Source organism: Anguilla rostrata, chromosome 3, assembly GCF_018555375.3.
Source record: "Anguilla rostrata isolate EN2019 chromosome 3, ASM1855537v3, whole genome shotgun sequence".
Taxonomy (NCBI): domain Eukaryota; kingdom Metazoa; phylum Chordata; class Actinopteri; order Anguilliformes; family Anguillidae; genus Anguilla; species Anguilla rostrata.
The window spans coordinates 61916276-61939886 of record NC_057935.1 but is presented as its reverse complement, the minus strand read 5'-3'; the positions used below and the strand labels follow the sequence as shown (position 1 = coordinate 61939886).

The window sequence follows — 23611 nt, the reverse complement described above, 5'->3', positions numbered from 1 at the left end:
GACAGACTTTACAATGCTGTACCTAGATTAGGGGCTATTATGTATTTGGTGGTTTATCTTTATAAATGAAGCAACGTGACTTAATAGTTAGAAAGGGGTGCTGAAAAGTTCACACTGGGATGTTCAGGGAGACAGTTGTGGTTACTGGCACACTTTATAAAGCTAGTGTTGTCAGTGTTGTGTCATTACTTGGCATTCATGGTGCCATTTCCAGAATTCCTCACAAAGGTACAGCTACTTTAAATTTGTACAATACAAGTATGGCTTTGGTCTCACTAATGTTGAAATGTAAGGATTTCGTTAATGTTACTATAAGTAAAATACCGGAGGAATTGGTTAAGAATGTCTCTGGCTCTGATTCACACATGATCCCTAAATGATAAAGTTCCAGAATATTTCAAGGTAAGCCTGCATGTGTGAAAAAGGTGCCTGATGTGGACTATGACCAGGTGAACTATGTTTTCAATAGGTGCTTTGGATTTCCATTGGATGCCTGAGTAAGATACAGAATATGATGGGTAGACAGCTTCCTGTTCTTACCCAAAATACATGTGATTCATAGTAGTGACAGATGGGGTACCAGCAAATTCTCCAACAGCACGGGGGAGAGGAACATCTCTTTTTGATGGTCACAAGAAAACTGGTAAAACTGGACTGATGCTCTGCTTTACATGTGGCTGAAATCCAGTTTGGAATAGTGTAAATGTCCCTTATGGTTATATAATTGTGCCTAAGCAATGTCAGAGAACAAGATGATTAATTAATTATTATCACCAATGATAAGTGACAGGGCTAAAAAGAGATTTCAGAAAAAAGGGACTGAGGAGAAAACATTGTAGTAGGAAAGAATGGGTAATAGAGGGAAAGGAAAGGTGAAATAATACGCAAGTGCAGAGAAATGGCAGCAGAGTAGAAATGTGGATAAGCCTAGGAGAATGAAAAGGGAAATTTGGAAAGGGAGAAAGATGGAGAATGGCGAAGAAGACATTAAAGAATGTTAAGACGAGAAAGCATGAGAAAAAAGGATAATAAATGGGGAGAAAGGACAGAGAATGCATATTTCAAAATATATCACGCCAATAAAGCATATTGAATTCAATACACAACATATACACACTATCCTTCTCCTTAATCACTTCTTTTTTATAATTTAATACCACAGGGTTGGGGTGAATCCCATGTATTAAATTCCATGTGAATTTCATCTCCCTTAAAATTCCATCAATTCCATTTCCTTTTCCAGATCAATCCTCTAAATTCCAAGTACATTTTTAAAATAATACAGTTCTGATGCTCGATCTTCCCCCAGAGCAATACTTTCAAATAAATTCTGTCTCTAGAGAAACCCTCTGAAGCTCCCTTAACCCTTTGAAGAGTAGATGTTTTTGAGAATGTTTTTTTTTATTTTATTTTTTTTTAATTTTAAGTCAGTGTTCTTGAACATTGCTTTAAAATACCAGTAGTGATTTACATCAGCGTTCAGTTTCTTCTCTATAAAAGCCGTTCCGTTAATATCCCTAAACTTAATCTCCATGATTTCCCAGTAAACAGGTGGTTGCCAAGCATGGATGTGTGTGTGGGTTAAAAAAATATATAAGAACCCCTGAATGCACTTAAACTGATGGGCAGGAGAGCAGTAGGTGGAGGAACGGGGGGGAAACCCTGTGTCTTAATCTCCTATGCCATATATTTGTTAGAAAAAAATAATAAGTTCATACTACTACTACTACTACAACGAACGAACAGAATAATTTAAATCGAAAGGAACAGCAGGACGGTCTGGAAGCCCCTGACCCCTAGAACTCGTGACGTCATTTCCCGGGACTACAGAGGAACCGCTCGACGCGCTAATGTATTGGGCTCGGACTGAGCAATAGAAGAAAGAGAGAGGGAAGAGGAGAGAGAAAAGGGAGAGATAGGTCCTAGTAGAACATAGAGACGTATATTTGGGACCTACACTTGGCGCCAATCTGGCTGAAAATGAGAGGTGTTTAGTTTATGGATTTTAAATTCATATTTATTTTCTAGCTGACTAGCTAATTATTTGTAGTTAATTGTTTGCTAGCTAGCTAGCTAAGTTAGCTGTTTTTATTTGTACCACAAGCCCCCTTCACATTGAACGTATAGAAACATACGTAGGTATTATATCTTGCAAAGTGTAGTAGAGCTAACTAGCTAGCTGGTTAGCAAATCTCTTGAAGGTGGTCGTTTAAATACAGCAATATGGGGGTGAGTTTGTTCGTCTGTGTGAATGTGGTTGTGTGTGAAGGTGTAGGCGTAGAAAATTGAACAAAGACTGCGTTCAGACATCAGCTCGTGTATGAGTGAATGTGATGGAGATTAAAGAAATGTCTCGATCAGGGACTGCACACTGGAATACAGGCTAATGAGCAGAAACGACACCAGTAATATAACCCCTCTGCCGTTATTCATTCTCGATATGCCTTCAGGCATCCCTGGCTTTCTTATTCCCTCACATTTTAGCCTTACGATTTGTTTTGGCGTTCCTGGTTATTCGATTTCCTAATTTAGTGTATTCCTAATTTGGTAACTACGCTAACGTGGCTAGCTAATGGAGGGACCCATGTTTTTCAGAGCTAGCTAGTTAGCTTGTTCTACTTTATTAGCGCACATGAAGATGCTTCTGTTGTAACTAGCCATTATTTTGTAACTTTTGATAATGAATACATTTTGTTAAGTTAATTTCAAACAAAAATGTTTTAATTTCCGTCTGTGGATTTGCAGTTGCATGTGGTTAGTCAGGTTAGCTAACTCTGGTATATACCTAGTTAACTAACTTGCTAAATTTAGTTATAGCTAACACGGTACAGGGTGCACTTAGCATTGGACACTTGTTACCTACGTAAATTGAAATAAAAGTGACAAACGTTCGGGACAAAGCGAGGCTCTTGCTGCAGACTTGAAGACATCCTGGTACCGTTATTGAAGCCATCCTGGTACCGTTATTGAAGCCAAAGTTCAACAAGGTTGCACGTACACGTGCTTCGAAGCCCCATGTCTTCCTGCACAACGCCTGCCGACTGTACAACTCTGCAACGTTCCAAAAATGGGCATTGTACACCACAAATTGCCATCGTTTATTTCCTTTTCCGAATATGTTGGCTTGCTGCAACCAGGCTTGCCCCCACAGTGTCTGTAAAGTGGTTTGATTAATTGAGGGTTGCAGTCCCACCGTGCAAGCTTTAAAATGACACTTTTGTCATTGTCAACCCAAGACCCCCAGTTGTAGGCAGTAGTAAGTTAAATTAATTTGCTCCATATACTGACTGAGCCACTTTGAAGAGTGCTGCCCTTACACCACACACCTATACTCCATACCTTACGCAAAAGACTAGGTTGAAAAACATTGTCATCACCAGGTGTGTTATTTCAAAGATTTGTCCATGCCTTATGTATTTAGTGTGACTTTAAGTTAATGCCTGTGTTGATGAGATGAAAAGGAGCCAAACCACATTTTCTGTAATTCCGTGGTTACAACATCCCCATTGCCCATTGGTGCATTGTTAACACAAAGTTATTACCTGACACAGACCATTGGTCTTAAGGCCATTGACAGTCTCTATTTGTATCCCCCCCCCCCATTTGACAGAGGAAATCAAATCGAGCGAAGGAGAAGAAGCAGAAGAGGCTGGAGGAGCGAGCAGCCATGGACGCGGTGTGCGCGAAGGTGGATGCCGCCAACAAGGTGAGAGGCAAGGGTCATCTGCCGTTGCGCGTTGCCAAGCAACGCAACATGCGAGTGCTTGGGTGACGCAATTAGTTTCACACCTTTGAGAGTTGCAAAACTGACTGTTTCATTTGAATGTTATCCTAGAGTACCATAACACAGCGTAGCATGTTTACATTATGATAACTATGGCTGCAACTCTTGTTTTTGCAGCTTGATGATCCTCTGGCCTCATTCCCAGTGTTCAAAAAGTATGACAGAAATGGGTAAGGACCTTAAACTGTGGCATGTCTAATGCATATTCAGGATTCTTAGAATTATTGGAAATGTTTACTATCTGAAAAGACATGGAAAAATCAAATTTATCAAGACTCTTCGCTCTAATGAGAATTTATTTATTTTTTTATATGGCGAGTTTGCCCTTAGATTTTTATAACACATTAAAGACATCAACAAACAGTTGTTGATGACTGGTATTTGCTTCCAAGAGGACTGGAAAGTATGTGTTTGTACAGCTGCAGTGTATTTTGAAAATAATGTCTATGAAATATTTGCTCCAGCAATCTGGACTTAGTACCTCAGAATTGGGTTGATTGGATTTGCAATTTTGTTTTTTTTTTGTTACAGAATTGAAAAATGCCTTCAATGTTTTATGAACATTTAAAAAAAAAAAAAAAAAAAATGTATTTTGCAAATTGACTCAATAGAACATCAAGTGACCCCAACCCTGAAGTCAGAAACAACATTAGTCATTGTAAATCATACATTTTAACACCAAATAAGGTCCCAGTTGTGACAGATTCCCTTTTCTCTCTGCAGGTTGAACCTACAGATAGAGTGTAAACGGGTGTCAACTCTGAACTCCAGCACGGTGGATTGGGCTTACGAACTGACCAAAACCAACATGCAGGCTCTGTAAGACCGGAGTTAAAGTTAGCGTCTGTTTGCCAGCCCTTATTTGGCTGCTCCTTAATGTGGCTTTCCCCCCTTTATTTCTTTTCTTTTGCAGTTTAATTTTTATTTGCATTATATTACATTACTGCTATTTAGCAGACACTCTTTTCCCAGTTTTACATAGCATCTGTTTATTCCGCTCAATATAGTACAAGTACCTTGCTTGGGGGAAGAACGGCAGCAGCCCACCTGGGAATTGAACCTTCACTCAGGGTTAATCACTGCACTACACTACACTACATTTTCCTTACCTTGAAGCCAGTTAAAGGGTTTTAAACCAATATGGTGTGGGGCAAGCATGCTTGAATGGATAACTTTTTCTGCTATTAGCAGTGTAAATTTACTGCCTTTAGATGAGAACCCCCCCCCCCCCCACCCACTGTTGAACTGTTACTTACTTTGAGATCCCAAGGGGATAAATAAAATGTGGTTCATTATTACACTGTTTATCTATCGAAGGGTACACCAAACTCTTCAGACACTCAATTGCTGATAGTGGTTTAATTTTCAAAAATTAATTGTCTTGAGTTCTTGGCTATTACTGTTGCAGGATATTACAGTCTTAAATCTTTGTGGCTGGGGCTGTAACTGTCTCGGACTTGCTGGTGTTCTGTCGTGACACCTGTCCTAACTTGTATTTTCCCTCTGCAGCTATGAGCAGAGCGAGTGGGGCTGGAAGGAGAGAGAGAAGAAGGAGGAGATGATGGATGAAAGAGCATGGTATCTCCTGGTCCGTGACATAGACTCAGCCCCCATTGCCTTTTCTCACTTCCGATTTGATGTGGAGTGTGGGGAGGAGGTGCTGTACTGGTAAGTCCAGCCACCGGAGAAAATGATCTTGTGAAATTGAATAAAATATGTAGTCTCTTGTTTGGGGTCAGTTTAAGGACAATTACCTTGAAAGATTTCTGTTCAGTTTATTTGGTGCTCTGTTGTAAAGTATCTGTCAATTGTTCAGGCTGCCCCCACCCCTAACCTTGTGAATCTTATACCTGGCCCTCTGTGGTTAGTTCTGGTTACAATATAAATGCAAGTGTTTTCCCTAGAGAACAATCTTCAGAGTTCCAGTGCTAATAATGTGTCCTAATCCTAGTTGTTGGGTGCTAACTTTGTGTGTACATGTGTGTGTGTGTGTGTGTGTGTGTGCGTGCGTGCGCGCGCATGTGTGTGTTTGTTGTGTGTGTGTGTGTGTGTGTGTGTGTGTGTGTGTTGTGTGTGTGTGTGCGTGCATTTCAGTTACGAAGTGCAGTTGGAAAGCAAAGTGAGGCGGAAAGGTCTGGGCAAATTTCTCATCCAGATTCTCCAGCTCATTGCCAACAGGTACAATCCCCCATTTGCAATGGATTGAAACTGCAACTGTGGCACAGTAATGGCAAAGACTTTGTGAAAGAAGCTTTTAAACACATTTTACAGCTGTATTACTCTTGTTTGAGCTGCTTAAGTTAAACTGAACTGATAGTGACAGTGCTTTCAGTATAAGCCACTGGGTTAGATTGTCTACTGATAGGTAATACTGATTAATATATAATAATAACAATAATGATGTAATGCATAATATATTTAGTAATGTTTGCATGTACTGCCAGAACAGGAGTATGCAGATTGCTCTAGTTTTGACATTTGGGATATAGAAAATGTTGGTTTGTAAGCTTCTTAAGGCTGTCCACAAAATGAATGGCCACTTTAATCCTTTGAGAATGAGGTTTTTTGTTTTTTCAAAATTCTGAGTCAGTATTCTAGAACCAGGAGTGATCGTTACACCCGATTAGATTGTTCAGTTAAGAACATTCTAATCACGTATTTGTGACTTATAAATACATGGCTGCCCAGTTCTGTACCTGGAGATCTACCGTCCTGTAGGTTTTCATTCCTACCCTAACAAAGCACACCTCATTCAACAGCTGGAGATGTCATTGAGTTGTAATTAGCAGAATAAGGTGTGCCTAATTGGGGTTGAAATAAAAAACTATGGGATGGTAGATCTCCCAGAACAGGATTGGGCCTTAAAGGGTTAATAGTTCTCCCTGTTCTGTCTGTTTCCAGCACGCAGATGAAGAAGGTGATGTTGACAGTATTCAAACACAATCATGGTGCTTACCAGTTCTTCAGAGAAGCCTTACAGTGAGTGATTTGACAGCTTCCCTGGCTGCATGAGATGCCTTCAGTTTGCCTTATTTTCATTAAACCAAACGGTTACATTTTTTAAAAGTAACACGATATGTGCATTGTATGAACAATAGATATCAGGGAATGACACAATCATGCCAGTGATAGAGTACAAGAGAAAAAGGTCTTTCCATTAATATTTTTAAATTATTTCTGTACTTCTGTGCTCTTGCATGCAATGCCATGATTATTTATACAATTGAAGCTTATAGACATTCTTTTTATACTGGGCAGACAGACACACACACACACACGTACAAGTGTTCTCTCCCCCGCCTGTACCTCCTCTCTCCTCAGTCTGATTATTGTATGTATCATCTAATCCATATGTACACAGCAGCAGCGTTTACATTCTGGTGCTAATTAACACACACTCCCTGTCCCTCAGGTTCGAAATTGATGAGAACTCGCCCAGCATGTCCGGTTGCTGTGGGGACGACTGCTCCTACGAGATTCTGAGCCGGCGGACTAAATTTGGGGAGGCCGGAGGTCATGGGCATGGTGGGGGACATTGTGGGGGCTGCTGCCATTGAGGCAGGGAGGATGGGTCTCAGTGAAGAACCCAACCCCCCCCCCCCCCCCCGGCTCTGTACGCTTTACCACAATCCCCATTGACCTTTTCCTGACACAATCCTTGGAAATATTCAGACTCCCCTTACCTCCCTATCCCATTACTCGTACCGTCAACATTTGTTTTTGATTTTAATGCCTCCACCCCAACTGCTTAGAGTTGCATACAACCCTTTCAGTGTGTTGATATTGTTTTTCTTACCACCGTCATACTACTTCTTTTTAAAAGGATAGCAATAAGGCTCCTGTTGCACATCAGAGTTCCTCCTGCTACTCACTGACCACCTTGTGTAAATATTGGGCCCACAATAACGTCCAAAGGATTTTCAGAGCTTTTTTTCCTATTCAGAATTTTTAAAACTCTTCACAGTGTGATTGCATCTGGAGATTCATCGAACAGAAGCTATAGGAGGTTTATTGCTATTTTTGTTAACGGTTTCTTCAGGCTACTCACAAGGTTGACTGATTATTATGTGGATATATTTATAAGGATATCTTGATGTACAATTTTGCATTCTTTACAACTAGACTTCACAGTGGTCTGTTGTCTCAGGTTATCAAACTACAAAACACTTTCTGACAGAGAAGAGAGATCAATGTACAATTGTTGTGGGGTTGAATTTGACAGGGTTGGAGGACAGGGGATGGGTATTCTAGGGGTCACATTTAAATAGAAGTCCTTAGTTTAAAAATCTTTAATATTTTATTTTTAATCTTGCCATGCTTTTGTCATAACTGGTCAAGTTTCTGTCCCACATCCCTCTTCATATTTTATATCCATCAAGTCTTTTGATCCTCATGTATATAATCTGTTTTCCTGTTCACTTGATTTGCCTTTGGAGGTGAGACTTATGGAAGAGACATAATAAAAAACTTGTTTAAGTCTTGAGTTCACTAGATTCTTGCTCTGAGATAGGTAACCAGTGACATTTCTGTCCTGTCTGTGTTTTGTTTGTATGCTCTGAAATAAACTTGTTCATATTCTAATTTTCTCAGCTAACCCTTTCCCCCACATATACATTAATTGTATTTTATTAAACGCAGACATGCATAAATATACGGGTTAAACCACGCCAACCTGTGCAGGTCTGTGCATGCCTTGGGCTGGTAGCGCGGAGCTGGAATCATCTACTGGAATGCACCCATGCGTAATAGAGCACAACCGTGCATTCTACGTGTTACATTATACATGCATTTTCAAACTCCAATGAACCGGGAAGAGATGTGAGATCACAATGCAGTTCCCCATGACGACGTTTTAATAGTACTATTGTGATCATTTCGAGGAAACGGTTAAAATATTTTTCTCTGAACAACGCTACTGTAAAGTAATTTCCCGGTTCTTTTGAGCTTAGCAATATAGCTCATTATTTGCATTATTTTCCACAGCCTTTGCCCATCTTCATCAAGGGTGTGAATTGTCTTGGAGGGCTCTTTGTGTATATAGTTTTTGTAGCCACCTTGATATATTTTGTCCAAATATATTGAGTGTTCACCCCGAAAAGACCGCCGTGCATGTAAGCGGAACCTTTGCGATTCACGTCCATGTGGTAGCAGTAATTATTTGGGGTGGCACAAAGAAGGCGGAAATTGTTGGTATGCATTTTAAGATGTCAAGTATGAATGGAAATGTTCTGTATCTTATGGAAACGATATAAGCATGTGTAACTTGTACTCGGAAAATGGTTATTCTTGGATTTTTGCGTCCTGGAATTCGTAATCATGGTAAAGGCTGTGCATGAAGCAGTGGACAGCAGAAGCGTAGCTACTGTAGCTGAAGCGGTTAATGTAACGGTTGGCTGACGCTTGCTGCCTCAAATGTGGTTGTGTAGCTAGCTAGTAAACGGATCGTGTTAAATGACTAATTTAATCAGCTATTGTGGCTACTGTCTGAATGCCCAGCTAATAGAAATCTAAGGTAGGTTGCATACTGAGCACCTCTGTCAACATGCAATTAAAGTTACCTGCATAGCTACTGATCTTGCTGTGGGATTGTGATTCAGATTCAGATGTCATTCTTTGTTAAAACACGTGTAAAGTTTCCATCCAAGAGCTGACACCGACAGTAACTTAAAATTACCCTTAAAGCGTCTATGATTGTTTGAATGTGGACTGGGGTGAAGATTGTACTTGGTGCATGTACGTCCATTCTTCATTGTTAATTTTCTCAAATCAGTGCAATATAGTTTAGTAGTTGTATGCCAATAATGGTCATAATTAAATTAATTTCTAGTGGTTTATTATTTTTACATATTTATTTTTGAAATACCCTTGCCTATTTACAACCCTGTTTATATATGCCACGTGTTTTTGTCTAGCTGTAGGGGAGAGGAATAATGTGCCGTGAGGATAGGATATATTGAATTCTGTCTGCCTGCTGAGCCACGATGAGACTAAAACTGAAGACCGTTTTCGTCCTGTACTTCATGGTGTCCTTGTTGGGGTTGATCTACGCATTGATGCAGCTGGGTAAGTGTAGCTGTTTCTACTTTCAGTCACGTCGTGAGATTTGATTGTGCGTTCACTATTTGATGCAATGTTTGAGTTTAGTACACTTGTCCAGTTGGGTGTGTCGTCAGTTCAGTGGTGCGACTACTGAGAGAGTCGTGCGTGCGTTTGTATTTCAGGCCAGCGCTGTGACTGTACAGACCATGACATGTCCAGGGACCGCGTTATTTCTCGCCTGCGAGGAGAGCTGCATAGTGTACGGGAACAGATGAAGAAAACGGAACCCACCAAGCTGCCAAAATCCCCTCTGCCCACCATCTATGTGATCACTCCCACTTATGCCAGGTGCACACCTGACGGCCTGCTTCATCCTACAAATGGCTTTAATTATTCAATTCTTATCAGTTTAATTATATCTTCTTCCAGTTTGGTTTCCAGGGTTTGACATCTTATGTATTTTAGAGGAAATTTAATCTCATAAAGTGTTAAAAATGAAAATGGCCCACCTGGCCGTGGGTGGTTTGTGTCCCCAGCCAGGAGGTCTTGCTGCTGCTGAACTTTTAATGCAGTGTGTGACTCTGCAGTAATATAACTCTCCTCTCTCTCCCAGGCTAGTCCAGAAGGCAGAGCTGACTCGTATCTCGCAGACCTTTCTGCACGTGCCCCAGCTGCACTGGATTCTGGTGGAGGACTCCCCCAACAAGACGGCCCTGGTGTCGGAGCTCCTGGCGCGCTCTGGCCTGACCTACACTCACCTGCACGTGCTCACTCCTCACGACCGCAAGCTGCAGGAGGGCGACCCCAGCTGGCTGAAGCCTCGCGGCGCAGAGCAGCGGAACGAAGGCCTGCGCTGGCTGCGCGAGTCCACCAGGGGGCGGCAGCGAGAGCAGGGAGTGGTGTACTTCGCCGACGACGATAACACCTACAGCGTGCAGCTCTTCGAGGAGGTGAGCGAGTCTTATTCCTGCTCTCTGCCTCCTTTTCTTTCAGTCTTTTTCACTCTTGTCTGTGCTTTCTTTTTTATCCATTTCCTTTCCCTTCCCTTAATACGTTTGCTGCTTTTCTCTCCCTACACATCTTAAGGTCTTAACTCTTTCTGTGTTGCTCGTTAATTTGTCCTTTTCTCGTTGTGCATCAGCAGTGGTATAGTGTGTTTGCTGTTTCCAGCGGTCTAAAGAGTGTCTCTTGCTCCTTCAGATGCGTGGGACCCAGATGGTGTCGGTGTGGCCGGTGGGGCTGGTGGGGGGCATGCGGTACGAGCGTCCCGTGGTGGAGGGGGGCCGGGTGGTCCGCTTTCACACGGGCTGGCGTCCCGGCCGGCCCTTCCCCATCGACATGGCGGGCTTCGCCGTATCGCTGCGGCTGGTGCTGGCCAATCCCGAGTCCCGCTTCGACGGCAACGCACCAATGGGCTTCCTGGAGAGCAGCTTCCTGCAGGGCCTGGTCACCATGGAGGAGCTGGAGCCCCGAGCCGAAATGTGCACCAAGGTGAGGCGGAGCGTGAGGGGTGAAGTGGGAGGGGCGTCGCGGGTGCTCTCTGGCTGCATTCCAAACCGCGCTCTCCCTTCTGACTGATGTAGGATCTGTAGACAGCAGGGTGGTAGTTTTGAGTGCAATATCTTGTTTTTACTTCCCTAATGGAGGTGTCTGAAAAGACTCAGTGTTGTATTAATGAAATGGAACACCTGTTACTTGAAGAAGAGAGAGAGTATTCATCATTACAGCTTGTTCACACTAAACCTTTCTGGGTATTTTCAAATTAGAGCCCATTTTCTGGTACGCTGACAAATTGGTGTAGACCAGAAAATGCAACTCTAGCAGACATTTGGTACAAGCCATGCGATTTAAATTACCTTTATCAGTGGAGCTACAAGACTACAAAAGCGTGGTCTGTGCTTTTGTGTTATTAGACCTTAATTTCATTCATCTCATTCCTGAGTCCCCTATGAAACCAGACACTTGTAAAAGCTGTTCCTGCAGGAGTCATGAACAGAGATAATGTTTCCCATAATCCCCTCCTGAATTTATAATTGAGGCATTTCCCAGATGCTTTTAGCGTACAGGAGCTTACAGGCACATTTAGCATGGTAGAAAACCACATAATAAAGGTAGAACAGTCAGCTATCTGCATCTAGAAAGCAGGGGTTATTTTACTATTCATATTTGAAACGAATAATCCACATTTCACTTTTTTTTAAACAACTATCTGATTTCTGATTTAAAATAGTCTGTACTGTGCAGGAGTTGCACAAGACCCAAATATCCTGATTCATTCACAGAAACCGACTCCCACATTCAGCACTTTCTCTTATCCTGAGCGGCTTGCACAGATTACTTTTTAAGCATTCAGTCCATTTATACAGCTGTGTATTTTACTAAAGCAGTTTGGCTTAAGTACTTTAGTGAATGGGGTAACAGCAATGCCCCAGCTGGAAATTGAACCCACAAACTCAGCCAACAATTCAGCAGCGACATTACAAAAGGTCACGTGAGGTTATTTAACATGGCATCTGCAACAGGTCGATTAGTTTTGTTATTTTAGCTAAATAATTTGAAACTTTAGTTTCGTTTGTAAAACAGCTGAGGTCGTTCGTATTTGTGTGATAGTGATTGGGTGGCTGTATTGTGTGATGCAGTGAGTGGGCGGCTACGTTGTTCGATTCAGTGATTGGGTGGCTGTATGGTGTGATGTAGTGATCGGGCAACTGTATTGTGATTGGGTGGATGTATGGTGTGATGCAGTGATTGGGTGGCTGTATTATGATTGGGCGGATGTATTACCTGACACGGGGCTCGTCTGACTTGTCTGTCGTGCAGGTGCTGGTGTGGCACACTCGGACAGAGAAGCCTAAGATGAAGCGGGAGGAAGCGCTGCAGAAGCAGGGTTTGGGCTCTGATCCCGGGGTGGAGGTGTGATGTCCAGGGCCTCTGACTGGAGCACAGCTGAGCCTGACTGGAACACAGTTTAGTCTGCCTGGGGCCCCAATGAGAGACCCGCTCGGACTACTCAACACTGCCCAGAGGAGACCTGAACCTGGCCTATCCTCTTCAAGCCAAAACAGGGGCACAGACTTGATTTCTTACCAGAATTAGAGTAGAGAGGATCTCCATTTAAAAATATTTCAATCCCCTCGCTTATCAGTCATCCTTTCATTGACACCTTTGACCACAGACCTGCGTAAGGGGACATACCCGCAGAAGCTGATTGTGTAAGATTGAGAGCAAAGCAGATGCAGAAGTGAAGAGAGAGGGAGTGTATTATTGTGAAGAGTCAATGATGGAGTGTAAAATAGATCACTTTATCCTCTCACTGTCTGTTCACCTCACTCCTTTAAGACTTGGGTGTGTGTTCCTGGGCCCACCACACCACCTTTACTGAAACCCAGGCCACTCTTGTATATACTGCCACATGGGAAAAGATTCAAAACAAAGCCATGTTTATTTAAGTCTGTATATATCTGTGTGCATGGCATCTCCATCTTGATATCCATCCACCAGTGTGTCTGTTTCTTTGTGTGTGCCTGTATACTGCTTAGGCTCCGTAATGTATGTGTGTTTAAATGTATGCATAGACAGTAAGGCATGTTTTGTGTATTTGTTAGATTGCTCAGCTGTCTCACTGTATGTGATTTCCTTTTGCTGAGTAATTATGGAAACATTTAAAGAAATAATCACACTGTATTTATGATGAAGTCTGTATGTAAATTTGATGCACACACTTTATATGTGTATAATTTAATTGCCTCTGACGATGCTATACTATGAATTAAATGTATAGTAACCATGTTTAGACACTAGGTGGTGCAAACTTGTCCAGTCCTGTTCACCTGCTTTAGCATGGCATTTTCTGCTGTCGGAGTAGTTGTGGTTGGGCTCTTGGGTTCTGGTCTTTATGGGGATTGGCAGCTGCCCTGAAACCCATGTGATTGCGGCTCAGCAACATTTTTGCTTGGTTGAAAATAATTTGACCCCTGTGTGGAAAACCGTAATCGTATAATTCATGGGAGAAATATTCTATTTAAAAGTTACAATTAAAATTTTATTATGAAAATGTATTATTATTTATTTCTAGTAATGATAAATAGAGATATTAGACATATAACAACTTTTTTTGGGGATTCCACACTAACTGTTGAACCCAATTCAACTTAATGTGATCAGCCAGTAGAATCCCGACCCATGAGAACTGAATGTTGTGTCAAGCGTACATTTTTAGAAGCCTTGTGTTTGATTTTCTCTCGATTTAAAATTTGCTGACATATGCAGCTGTTCCCTGAATAGCTGGGGTTCAGACAATGAGAGGGATACTACATGGCTTCCCAAACTCAGTCCTGGGCCCTCCAGTGTATTGTGGCTTTTTTCACAACCTGTAAATTCCTTGATCAGTTCAGGTTGTTGAAAATATTTGCTCTTCCATGATTTTTACCTCATCACCTTATTTGGACTCAATGCAAATGGTTACTCACTGACATCTGATTCATCTTAGAACCTTTAATTTTCCTCACGGTTGTTTTCAATAAATAAATGTCGACACCTTTGGCAATAGGGACCACGCTGATGTCATCTGTCAGGCTGTAATTTCATTTAAAACATGTATCCCTTTCTAAAAGAATCATTTGCCCTGTGGCACTGCGCATAAAATAAAAGCGTTAGCTGATCTGACTGATTAAAGGTCGTGGGATGTGGACGAGACGTGTTTCGTAGTCCATAGGGCGGCTGAGACTTCAGCCATGTTGAAGTCCTCCCGTGCGCACGGGGTTTGATTCCCCGCCAGGGCACCTTCTCCCCTGTGGTCCCTATCTGATACCCTCTCTGCTTTCTATCTGTCTTAATAACGCAAAAATATAAAAGAAGGGTGGACTTTCCTGCTCCCCTTTAAAAAATCCCTGGGATGTGAATATGGCATTGTGTCTTACATGGAAAGCATGGCTATTTCTGACATAATGGAACCTTAAGATGGTATATCGTCTGATCCCACAGTAGAAAATAAGTGTCTAATTACAAACACTAAAAAAAATAGATATTTTCAATTCAGAATCTTTTCAGGATATCTTTTTTTGAAAGAAAAAGCCACATACCACATCCCCCAGGACCATCTTTGGGAAGCCCTACTGTTGTTGAGTCTTTATTGGCCCTAAACCACCCAGAGCAATCTCAAAGACTGTATGATCTGCTGTTCCCATTCTCTTTGTGTTATGGCTGGAAGCCCTGCTCACCTAAAAATAAGGTCACCGGCAGGAAACCGAATGGTTGTGGGTGAAGGCCTTATCCCTGGAGAATCCAGAGCACCCACACTTGTACAGACACCCTCAACCACAGCACAGGGTTGCCAGGTGGGTGATGGGACCACAGCTGGATGAAGCTGACGAGGGCCCACCCACTAGAGCACTAGAAACAGCGCAGTTGGAAACCGCCTGGATGCATGTGGGCACGCACAGCTATAAAAGGGCGACAAGCAGTCACACGCCCAACAACTCGGCTCCCACATGATGTCTTCCACCCGAGGGGAAGTTCAGCAGTGAGGCTGTCTGCACGTCATGTGCGGTCGCTGCCTCTGTTGTGTAATGTCAAGTTCTTCTTTGGGCAAAAGACTCCTTCTCCATTGTTCTCCCACTTGACCCCTGCTCCCTAACGCACTCCATATCCTATTGTATGCACATGGATTTTTGGACAATGCTGTGGGAGTATACATGTGAATTCTGTGTTGGCTGGATGCTCAGTTGTCAATGTACTATCTTGTGAATGGTTTTTTTTACCTGTTATCATTCAAGTATTTGCATGTTCCTCCACCAGTGAAAGCGTTCTCTCAAAGCACTAAGGAAAGAAATGAAAGTGACCTAGACTTTTAATCTGGAGCTAAATACCTCAGCTGAAAAACTATTTTCCTCAAAATAGTCAAAGATAATTACATCCAGCATAAGTACTGTAAGGAAATATATGATTTAATTACACCCAATCCAGCTAGCAATCTTTTTTGTATCCTTTTCTTTTTTGAATGTAATTTAGTGAGTACATTCTTCATGTCAATAATTTTGGAATGTGTAATGTGATTCACTCTTAGATTATAGTGTACCCTTCTGGTGTGTCGGTATTAACAGTTACACTGTGTCTGAATGAGCATGCGTTAACTTCCTCTTTTGCTGTGTGTGTGTGTGTGTGTGTGTGTTTGCTTTGGTGACGGCAGGTCCAGGCAGGGTGTGTACCAGTAGGGTGTAAGGTTGTTCAGTGTGGAGAACAGTGCAAAGACAGATTGACACTTACCAGGTAGGTTTGTTACCTCTGTTTCTCTCTCTCTCCATTTCTTTCTCTATTGAATCACGTTTCAGTTCTTGTTCCTTATGCCCATTTCCACAAAAACCGATTTTGAATTTGTCTGTCATTTTATCTGTCAGTGAAGTTTCTTGTTTATTTAACAATCAAATTATATTCAAGAGTAATACATATACACAGAGTTATATACTTCCAAGGTATTTTTATCTGTCTCAAATGCATAATAATTTCAGGTATTTGCAGCCCATAACAGGTGAATTTACTGCAAATTAATTTTACAAATTTTACTAGCCTGCTTCATCAATACATACTGTAAAAAGGTTTCCATGTTTGATATAATTCTAAATTGCTGTACATTCACTTAGCTGTGGCAATAAGATGGTGAATATATTTTACTAGAGTAGCTTTCTGCTTGGTTTTGATTGTCTTTTTGTGTGAAAGGGTTAATGAGTTTCAGTGCTATGAAGTGCTATGATTTTAACTAGAAATATTCTTAACATGATTAATATGAAACTAAAGCTAATGATGAAGATTAGCCAAAGGAAAAACCCTTTTATATCAATAAAATGTCAATATAAAATTTATATTCATAATGTTCACTCCAAAAAGAGTATTAATTATCCATTGAGAAAGCTGGTGAGTACCCAATGGCCTTATAAAAGGGCCATATGAATTATTGCTGTAATTCACCATATTTGTACAACACAAAAATGTACAGTATACATTGACAATATATTAAATAATTACAATTAATACTTATTGTAATTATGAAATACTATGAAGAATTCAAATTATTTTGACTATTTATTTTTATTAAAAGTCTAAATTATTTAGTTTTTCAGATCACATACTGCATGTAGTAATATTTATTCTTTTTAAAATAACCTTGCACCTATTTGCAGGTCAAGTAGGTTATGTTTAATAACCTTACATAATACTTGCTTCAATCTGTCGTAATGTTATATTCTTGTTACTGTGTACTGTAGAATTGCTGTATATTCCAAAAAATACGTGAATATATTTTTCACAACTTCTGAAAAGCAATATCATGTATGTTTTATAATGACAAAACAATGAAAAAAAAAAGTTGGACTGAAAAATGAATTTGACACAAAAAACCGCTCCAGCTGGTGCTTTTGAGTCACCAAGTATGAGCAGTGCTGGAAGGTCTCTTATCTGAGTCATAAATGGAGGATGGAGAGGCTTTCAGTGCTGGAAACACAAAGACACAGTGTACTCTTTCATATACTGTACAGTGAACTTTGCACAGTCTCTGTACACGTTAACTACTGTTAAACAAACTAATGCCCAGAGACAGCAGGAGAGAGGGGACTGAGTGAGATCCAGGAAATTTCTTTGCGACAGAACACTCACGAATTCACAGTTACATAAAAAATCTGAGAATATGTATTGGAGGATCAAGGCTGAAGTTCAGGCATACAGCACAGAGTGAGCTGCATAATGTTTGGGATTTAGAATCAAACAACTCGCATGCGATTGAAGTGCAAATTCTCAGCTTTTATTAAAAGGTATTTTATACATTTTGGCTTCAACATGTGGAAATTACAGCATTTTTTATACATAGCACCCTCCCATTTCAGGCCACATAATAATGTTTGGGACATATTAGTGTTTTGTAAATGAAAGTAGTCATGTTTATTACTTTGTCACATACCCTTTGCATGCAATTTAATGTTAAGTAAATTACATGACATTTATTTGGCTGATGCTTTCATGCAAAGTGTCGTACAATAAGTGAATACCGAAGGTCATTGGAAAAACTACAAAACACAGGTCCGATAAGGTACAATACTCATTACGTAACAGATTGGGTGTGAAAGTAGCCAATTTAGTATTTTGTCACTTATCTTTTGCATGCAGTGACTGCTTGAAGTCAAGTGAACAAAGTGAATCTTGTTCTCATTTGTCCAAAAGATCTTTTTCCAAAACTCTGCAGGGTCTTTTTGGTACATCTTAGCAAACTGTAGCCTGGCCATCCTGTTTTTGTGGCTAAATAGTGGTTTGCATCTTGCAGTGTAGCCTCTGTATTTCTGTTCATGAAGACTTCTGCGTACAGTAGTCACTGACACATCCACACCTGCCTCCTGAAAAGGGTTTCTCATCTGTCAGACAGGTGTTTAGGGATTTTTCTTCAATTTGGGCAGAATTCTTCAGTCATCAACTGTGGAGGTCTTCCTGGACTTACCAGGCCCTTTGTGATTACTGAGCTCAGCAGTGCTGTCCTTCTTAATGATGTTCCAGACAGTTGAATTTAGTAAGCCTAAGGTTTGGCCTATGTCTCTGACTCTTTTTGTCTTATTTCCCAGCCTCATGATGGCTTCCTTGACTTTCATTGGCACTCTGGTCCTCATGTTAACAAAAGGCAATAACAGACTCAAAAGGCTAGAATCAAGACTAGATACTGAAAGTTCTCTTACATCCCCACTAAGGAAGCAGTTTGACACAACTGACTAATCAGAAACGCCTGTGAAGCCATTTGTCCCAAACGTGACAGTGCCCTGAAATGGGGTGACTGTATAAAAGGTGCTATAATTTCTACATGGTGAAAACCAAATATATAAAAAACTCTTTAATAAAAGCTGTGAACCAGCACTTTAACCACATGTGAATCATTTTATTACAAATTACAAAATTGTGGAGCACAGAGCCAAATCAAGAAAACGTCTTTTTCCCAAACATTATGAAACTCACTGTATATTCAGTTAAAACAGTACTCTTTCATATATGTACATCTTCAGAGGGAATTTTAGACCTGTGGGGTTGCTGAGTTTACATAGCATAAAGAATTTATTATCTTTAGATAATATACTTAACTGTAACTACAAGTTTCACCAAACCAGTAAATGTACACACATTTGGAGGATGCATGCACTGATGAGTTACTTGATGCTTCTTTTCTCAGATATTTTCTCAGACTTACAAGGAGACCAGTGAAAGTGAGAATATGACAATTGGCAAGAGCTCAAGGAAGTCTCTCAAATCACCCAAATACCTGGACCGGTCCAGCGGGTTCTACGGACGCCTGGACGAGCCGGAGCAGGAGAATGGGAATGGGCAGGAGGCGGAAGAGCAGGGGCGAGCGGATGGGAGGATAGATGGAAGAGAGATGCATACGCAGGTGACGCAGGGGGACGACAAGCGGGAGTCCGGAATTTTCGACTTCAACCAGGGGATGCTGGAGGACGACGGAACGGCCACGCTGCTGAGGAAGACCCCGGCCCGCCGCAGCAGCCGCTGGAGGAGGAAGAGCGGCTCCAAGAAGAAGCGCGTCGAGGCCGAGCCGGAGGACCCCGCTCCGGCAGGGGAGAGCGCGCCTCCGACCATGGCCGCCGAGACCATGGCGGTGGATTCGACCGCGTCACAGACCCAGGACAACGGACACATCCTGGTGCACTTCTCAGTCAGGGAGGAGGCAGACGACCAGGTCCTGATCTCTCAGAAAGCAGAGAGGGAGACCGAGGTCCAGCGGGGAGAGGAGGAGATCAAAGTGGCCAAGAGGGGCAAACTGAAGAGTTACCGAAAGGTGAGGAAATAAAAGGCTTTTATTTTATATTTCTGTGTATTTTATTCAGGCTTACAAAGCTTACTACTGTACAAGTTACACGCTCTTAAAATGTATCCACAGAGTTCTTTACTTTCAGCTACAAGTTCTTCAAGGCAATGGCTTTAAAGTTAAGTATCTTCAGATCAACTACTTCACAGCATGTTACAGGAAATGTGTGGGGTGACTTGTGCTGTTTGGACATTTCACCCATTTTGATAGTTTACCAGTTATTTCTGGCTTTCAGTGACACAAAGCGTAGCTTTTAAATTTCCAAATACTTTGATTGAGGTTCTCAGCTCTCTCCAGGCTAGGAAAGCAAGGGTTCATCTCTCACACATAAGGTTCTCGCAGTGTTGTTGTGACCAAACAAGGTCACAACAACATTGCAATGGAGTGTTAGGTGGGCAGTAACTATGTTGCTCCACAAAATAGCTCACCCTACTGTGGTGCATGGTGACCTTGGAGATGATTCAGCCATTGTGTTGGGATGCCATGACTACACACCCTGTTCAGTGGAGACTTCAGCGTGAGGTCACCCTGCGAGTTTGCTTAGTGCTGCCTGGATTAATAATCACCCTGCTTTTTGAAGCACTGAAACATCTCAGTGTTGAGCAACGAGATCAGGAGCACTTCTCCCTCCCTCTGTTTGCCAAGCTCTTCTCTTCTGTTGGGAAATCTCCACTCTGTCTACCAACAATCGTCCTTTGCATCTCACCTCTCCTGTCTTCAACCTCCCTCTTTTTACTCTTTGGTATTTGGTTCCAGAAGTTTTTTCCTAGCCTTGTTATCTTCCTTTCTGTTTGCAGTTGCTCTGTATTGTGGGATTTGTGGTGGAGCAATATCACACACAATCTCTCCTCTGTTTGGAAAGCTTGACGTGAAGGTCTTTGAAGCCAGATTCTACAGACAGCTTAAAAAACCAGTTCACTGCATTCTAGCTTTTATCAGTGTCAGCAAAGAATTTATGACTCTGCTGAGCAGAATCTGCTTCTTTTTTTTTTTTTTTTTTTTTACCTTCAATGGCATAAAAAAGTCCACTGCATTCCAGCTTTTATCAGTTTTGTAATCAGTGTTAGCAGAGAGTTTATAAATAATCTATGCCTTCTAGTTCACCGTGATCTTTACCCAGAATTATCTGTCCTGGGCCTAGGCACACGGGGTCAAAGCAGGAAGTGAAGTAGCAGATCGCATACTCCTATCAGGTGCGTTGACTGGTACAGCACCAATCACTGTTGCGTTTACCCGCAGGCCCTTGACCGCGCTCTCCGCAGAGGCTGGGAGACCTTCGTCAGCAACCTGTACAGTGTGACCCTCACGCCCGTCTCATCTACAGAAACGTCGCCATCCTCTTCCTCACAAGCAGGAGTGCTTCGGGGCTCTGCAATAGTGGAGTACAGATGAAAGATCAAAGGGCCTAAGCCCAAATAACCTGTAGATTCTAAGATCTATTTAATCAAAGCACTAATTTTATTTAAAGATCAATGTATTTTGTTTGCATATGGTTCAAAGGGTTGTTCAATGTGATGATTTTGATATTGATGATACAAGGTGCAAAGTAACAGTCCACTATATCAGTGATAACATCTGCAATCAGCGTCTGACTCACCCTTGGTCAACTCACACTTGGTTATAGCTTGCATTATATAAACCAGGCTAATTCAGCGTTATCTAATATTTAGTAGATATTATAAATGCCTGTGGTGCCACATAGTTCAAGGTACAACTTCTATGACTATTCTTAGGAAGTATGTTATATAACCTGAGAACTGAGTGGTTAACTTTGAACGTCATTCAGTAACTTGAATCAGCCTGAGCCGCACTGGTGTGGACTGGGCTGTGTTTTTGCCATCTGACAGCAAAAATGACCAGTAGAAATAAAACATTTCTGAATCATAGTCTGTATTAAGCCAAACTCAGCATTTAATAAGACCTTATGACCACGAGTCATCAAGACTCATCACCAGTGTGACTGCAGATCGTTTTTGTTATGTGGTGAAGTGTATGGCTGGACCATCACTCCAATCCAGTGTTTTGTGCATGTAAGAAAAATATCACAGAATGATTGTAGGGGCCCTTTGGTAATTGTGATCTCAGAAATTGCACTGTGACTCATTTTCTTATCGCCTGCGATTACTTAACCATCGTCCAAAATACATTTTGGTGATCTGGTCACATTCTTATCACTTCCATGTGAACATTGCTGTCTGCCATATTCAAGAGGTCAGCAAACACACTGCTTGGTTTTTAAACGCCATTCTGCTCTATCTGTGAGTACTGTATATATGGCAGTGAAGGTCCTAGTAACGTTTTAATGAAATAGATAGAATTACGTATTTCAATGAGCAATCAGATTCTAAGGTTAAATAAAGCTATAGGTTCCTGAGTGTGCAACCAATGTCTTGAAAAGATCATGTAATTTTCTTTAAGCCAATGTGGTGTGAGTGCCATATTTTTGTTTTCAGTGTTTTTCAGCCACATTAGTTTAATCATTAAGTAATATTTCATTATTAGAGCATCTGATTTAATTTGCCATTCATGTGCAGGCTGTCCTTCAGATGATGAAAGCTTTGGTGTAAATGTTTGATCAACTCATATTTCTGACAGCAGTTTAAAATGAAGTCGGTTGTATGCGCCATACTGACAAGACAAAATTGCTGTAATGTAATGTGGGCTGTGATATTTACAGGCTTTCTTTTACATTGCAAGGGTTTTTTTTTTAAAGAATTACAGAATCTTAACACACCTCTGTGCCTTTCTAAATCAATTTAAACTTCAATTTTACATTTTAAGAGATTTCATGTTACAGCAGCCACTGGGTAATGTTAACATGATTACAACTGTGTCAAGCAATTCTCACTTAAATTAAACAGAGGTTGGTATCAATTGTACAGGCCTGAAAACAAGGGAACCATGTCATGTATATAACAATTAGCTGAACTCTTTGAATGCTAGCTGACCCTTTGTGTTTCTCAACAAATCAGTTTATTTATGGTTTGGCATGTTTTACAGGACTTTGTTTGGGACAGCTGTATAATCTTGTACCATATGATGTAACATATCAGGTAGAGAAATATATGGAGCTGATACTGAAAGCTGTATGTGAATTCAGGTGTGAGACCATAAAGCATTTGTGCACATCTGCATAGATAAAACTCAGGCACCTTGTGTTTAAAACGATTCACAAAATCAAATTTTCTGCATTTCCTGGGGTTTTGGTTCAGCATTGAAGTCTGTTTTTGATTAATTATTTATACAGGACTGAGCTGACAGAAGGGATGTGGAGTATGAGTTTACTTAAAACTAACCATTCATTTCTGTCTAGTGTTTGTAACAGAAAAGTTAGTAAGTTAAGTGTGAATAAATCAAGGCCAAGTATTGTCAAGGCTTCACCGTCAAAGTTTGCAGAACTGTGATTTAAGCCCAGAGATGAAAAGTCCATGATGTCTCAAGGACACCCATGTGGTTCATTATGTAAGTCTGGGTTAATGTATAGTTAAAAAACAAATAAACCAAAATGAATGAGGCAGCTACTATCTTTGTCTTCATAAATGTTACAATTGTGAATTTACAGCCCAGCTAAGACATAATGTAGGGGGTCCCAAACCTATATTTAAAGTATGGAAGAAAAAGTGGCTTATATGACATCTTGTTCTTAAAAAGATACAAAATAACCTGGGCTTGGACCATTTCACTTTTCTGCTGTTTTATGAATCACTCATATTTCAGACTGAGTTAGCTGGTGGGTTTGGAGTCACACGGCGTCTGTCTGGCTGGACAACAGGTTCTGCAGTGTGTCTAAGAAACAACCATATATCATGCGCTGCTCCTGTCCACAGAATTCCTTGAAACAATTTTCACACACGCACGCATGCATGCACTCACACACGACAGTTCTACTTTCAGACTCAGCTTCGGCTGTTTTCTGCTAAATGCAGAAGCAAGGCACCACC

The 23611-nt window shown here is 41.2% G+C and overlaps 3 protein-coding genes across 5 annotated transcripts; all 3 read left to right on the top strand.

Annotated features, from left to right (window-relative positions):
- The first annotated feature begins 1775 nt into the window (after positions 1-1775).
- naa40 (N-alpha-acetyltransferase 40, NatD catalytic subunit) lies at positions 1776-8365 on the top strand. The gene is made up of 8 exons (XM_064329137.1): positions 1776-2229; positions 3611-3706; positions 3902-3954; positions 4508-4603; positions 5294-5452; positions 5879-5962; positions 6686-6763; positions 7197-8365. Exons 1-8 carry the CDS (start codon positions 2224-2226, stop codon positions 7339-7341), a joined length of 717 nt encoding a protein of 238 aa, XP_064185207.1. The 5' UTR covers positions 1776-2223; the 3' UTR covers positions 7342-8365.
- A 480-nt stretch (positions 8366-8845) lies between these two features.
- Positions 8846-13877, top strand: b3gat3 (beta-1,3-glucuronyltransferase 3 (glucuronosyltransferase I)). 2 transcript variants are annotated; one of them, XM_064329134.1, is made up of 6 exons: positions 8846-8974; positions 9697-9847; positions 10006-10171; positions 10437-10773; positions 11024-11314; positions 12644-13877. In XM_064329134.1, the coding sequence occupies exons 2-6, from the start codon at positions 9766-9768 to the stop codon at positions 12740-12742; spliced, it is 975 nt and encodes a 324-aa protein (XP_064185204.1). In that variant the 5' UTR covers positions 8846-8974; positions 9697-9765; the 3' UTR covers positions 12743-13877. The 2 variants fall into 2 exon arrangements, with proteins under 2 accessions (XP_064185204.1, XP_064185203.1); XM_064329133.1 differs by lacking the exon at positions 8846-8974 and adding an exon at positions 8981-9296.
- Positions 13878-14022: 145 nt separating this feature from the next.
- On the top strand, positions 14023-23191 carry sb:cb1058 (uncharacterized protein LOC394209 homolog). Of its 2 annotated transcripts, none has more exons than XM_064329135.1 (3): positions 14023-16090; positions 19020-19640; positions 20910-23191. In XM_064329135.1, exons 2-3 carry the CDS (start codon positions 19062-19064, stop codon positions 21060-21062), a joined length of 732 nt encoding a protein of 243 aa, XP_064185205.1. In that variant the 5' UTR covers positions 14023-16090; positions 19020-19061; the 3' UTR covers positions 21063-23191. The 2 variants fall into 2 exon arrangements, with proteins under 2 accessions (XP_064185205.1, XP_064185206.1); XM_064329136.1 differs by lacking the exon at positions 14023-16090 and adding an exon at positions 18155-18371.
- Positions 23192-23611: the final 420 nt, after the last annotated feature.

Coding starts and splice junctions, on each gene's coding strand:
- naa40 (XM_064329137.1), top strand. Junction 3,955..4,507: donor AAAAAGTATGACAGAAATGG/GTAAGGACCTTA, acceptor TTCTCTCTGCAG/GTTGAACCTACAGATAGAGT. Junction 5,453..5,878: donor GGGGAGGAGGTGCTGTACTG/GTAAGTCCAGCC, acceptor CGTGCATTTCAG/TTACGAAGTGCAGTTGGAAA.
- b3gat3 (XM_064329134.1), top strand. CDS start 9,766: ATGAGACTAAAACTGAAGACCGTTTTCGTCCTGTACTTCATGGTGTCC. Junction 9,848..10,005: donor CTACGCATTGATGCAGCTGG/GTAAGTGTAGCT, acceptor TTTGTATTTCAG/GCCAGCGCTGTGACTGTACA. Junction 10,774..11,023: donor GCGTGCAGCTCTTCGAGGAG/GTGAGCGAGTCT, acceptor TTGCTCCTTCAG/ATGCGTGGGACCCAGATGGT.
- sb:cb1058 (XM_064329135.1), top strand. CDS start 19,062: ATGACAATTGGCAAGAGCTCAAGGAAGTCTCTCAAATCACCCAAATAC. Junction 19,641..20,909: donor AACTGAAGAGTTACCGAAAG/GTGAGGAAATAA, acceptor GTTTACCCGCAG/GCCCTTGACCGCGCTCTCCG.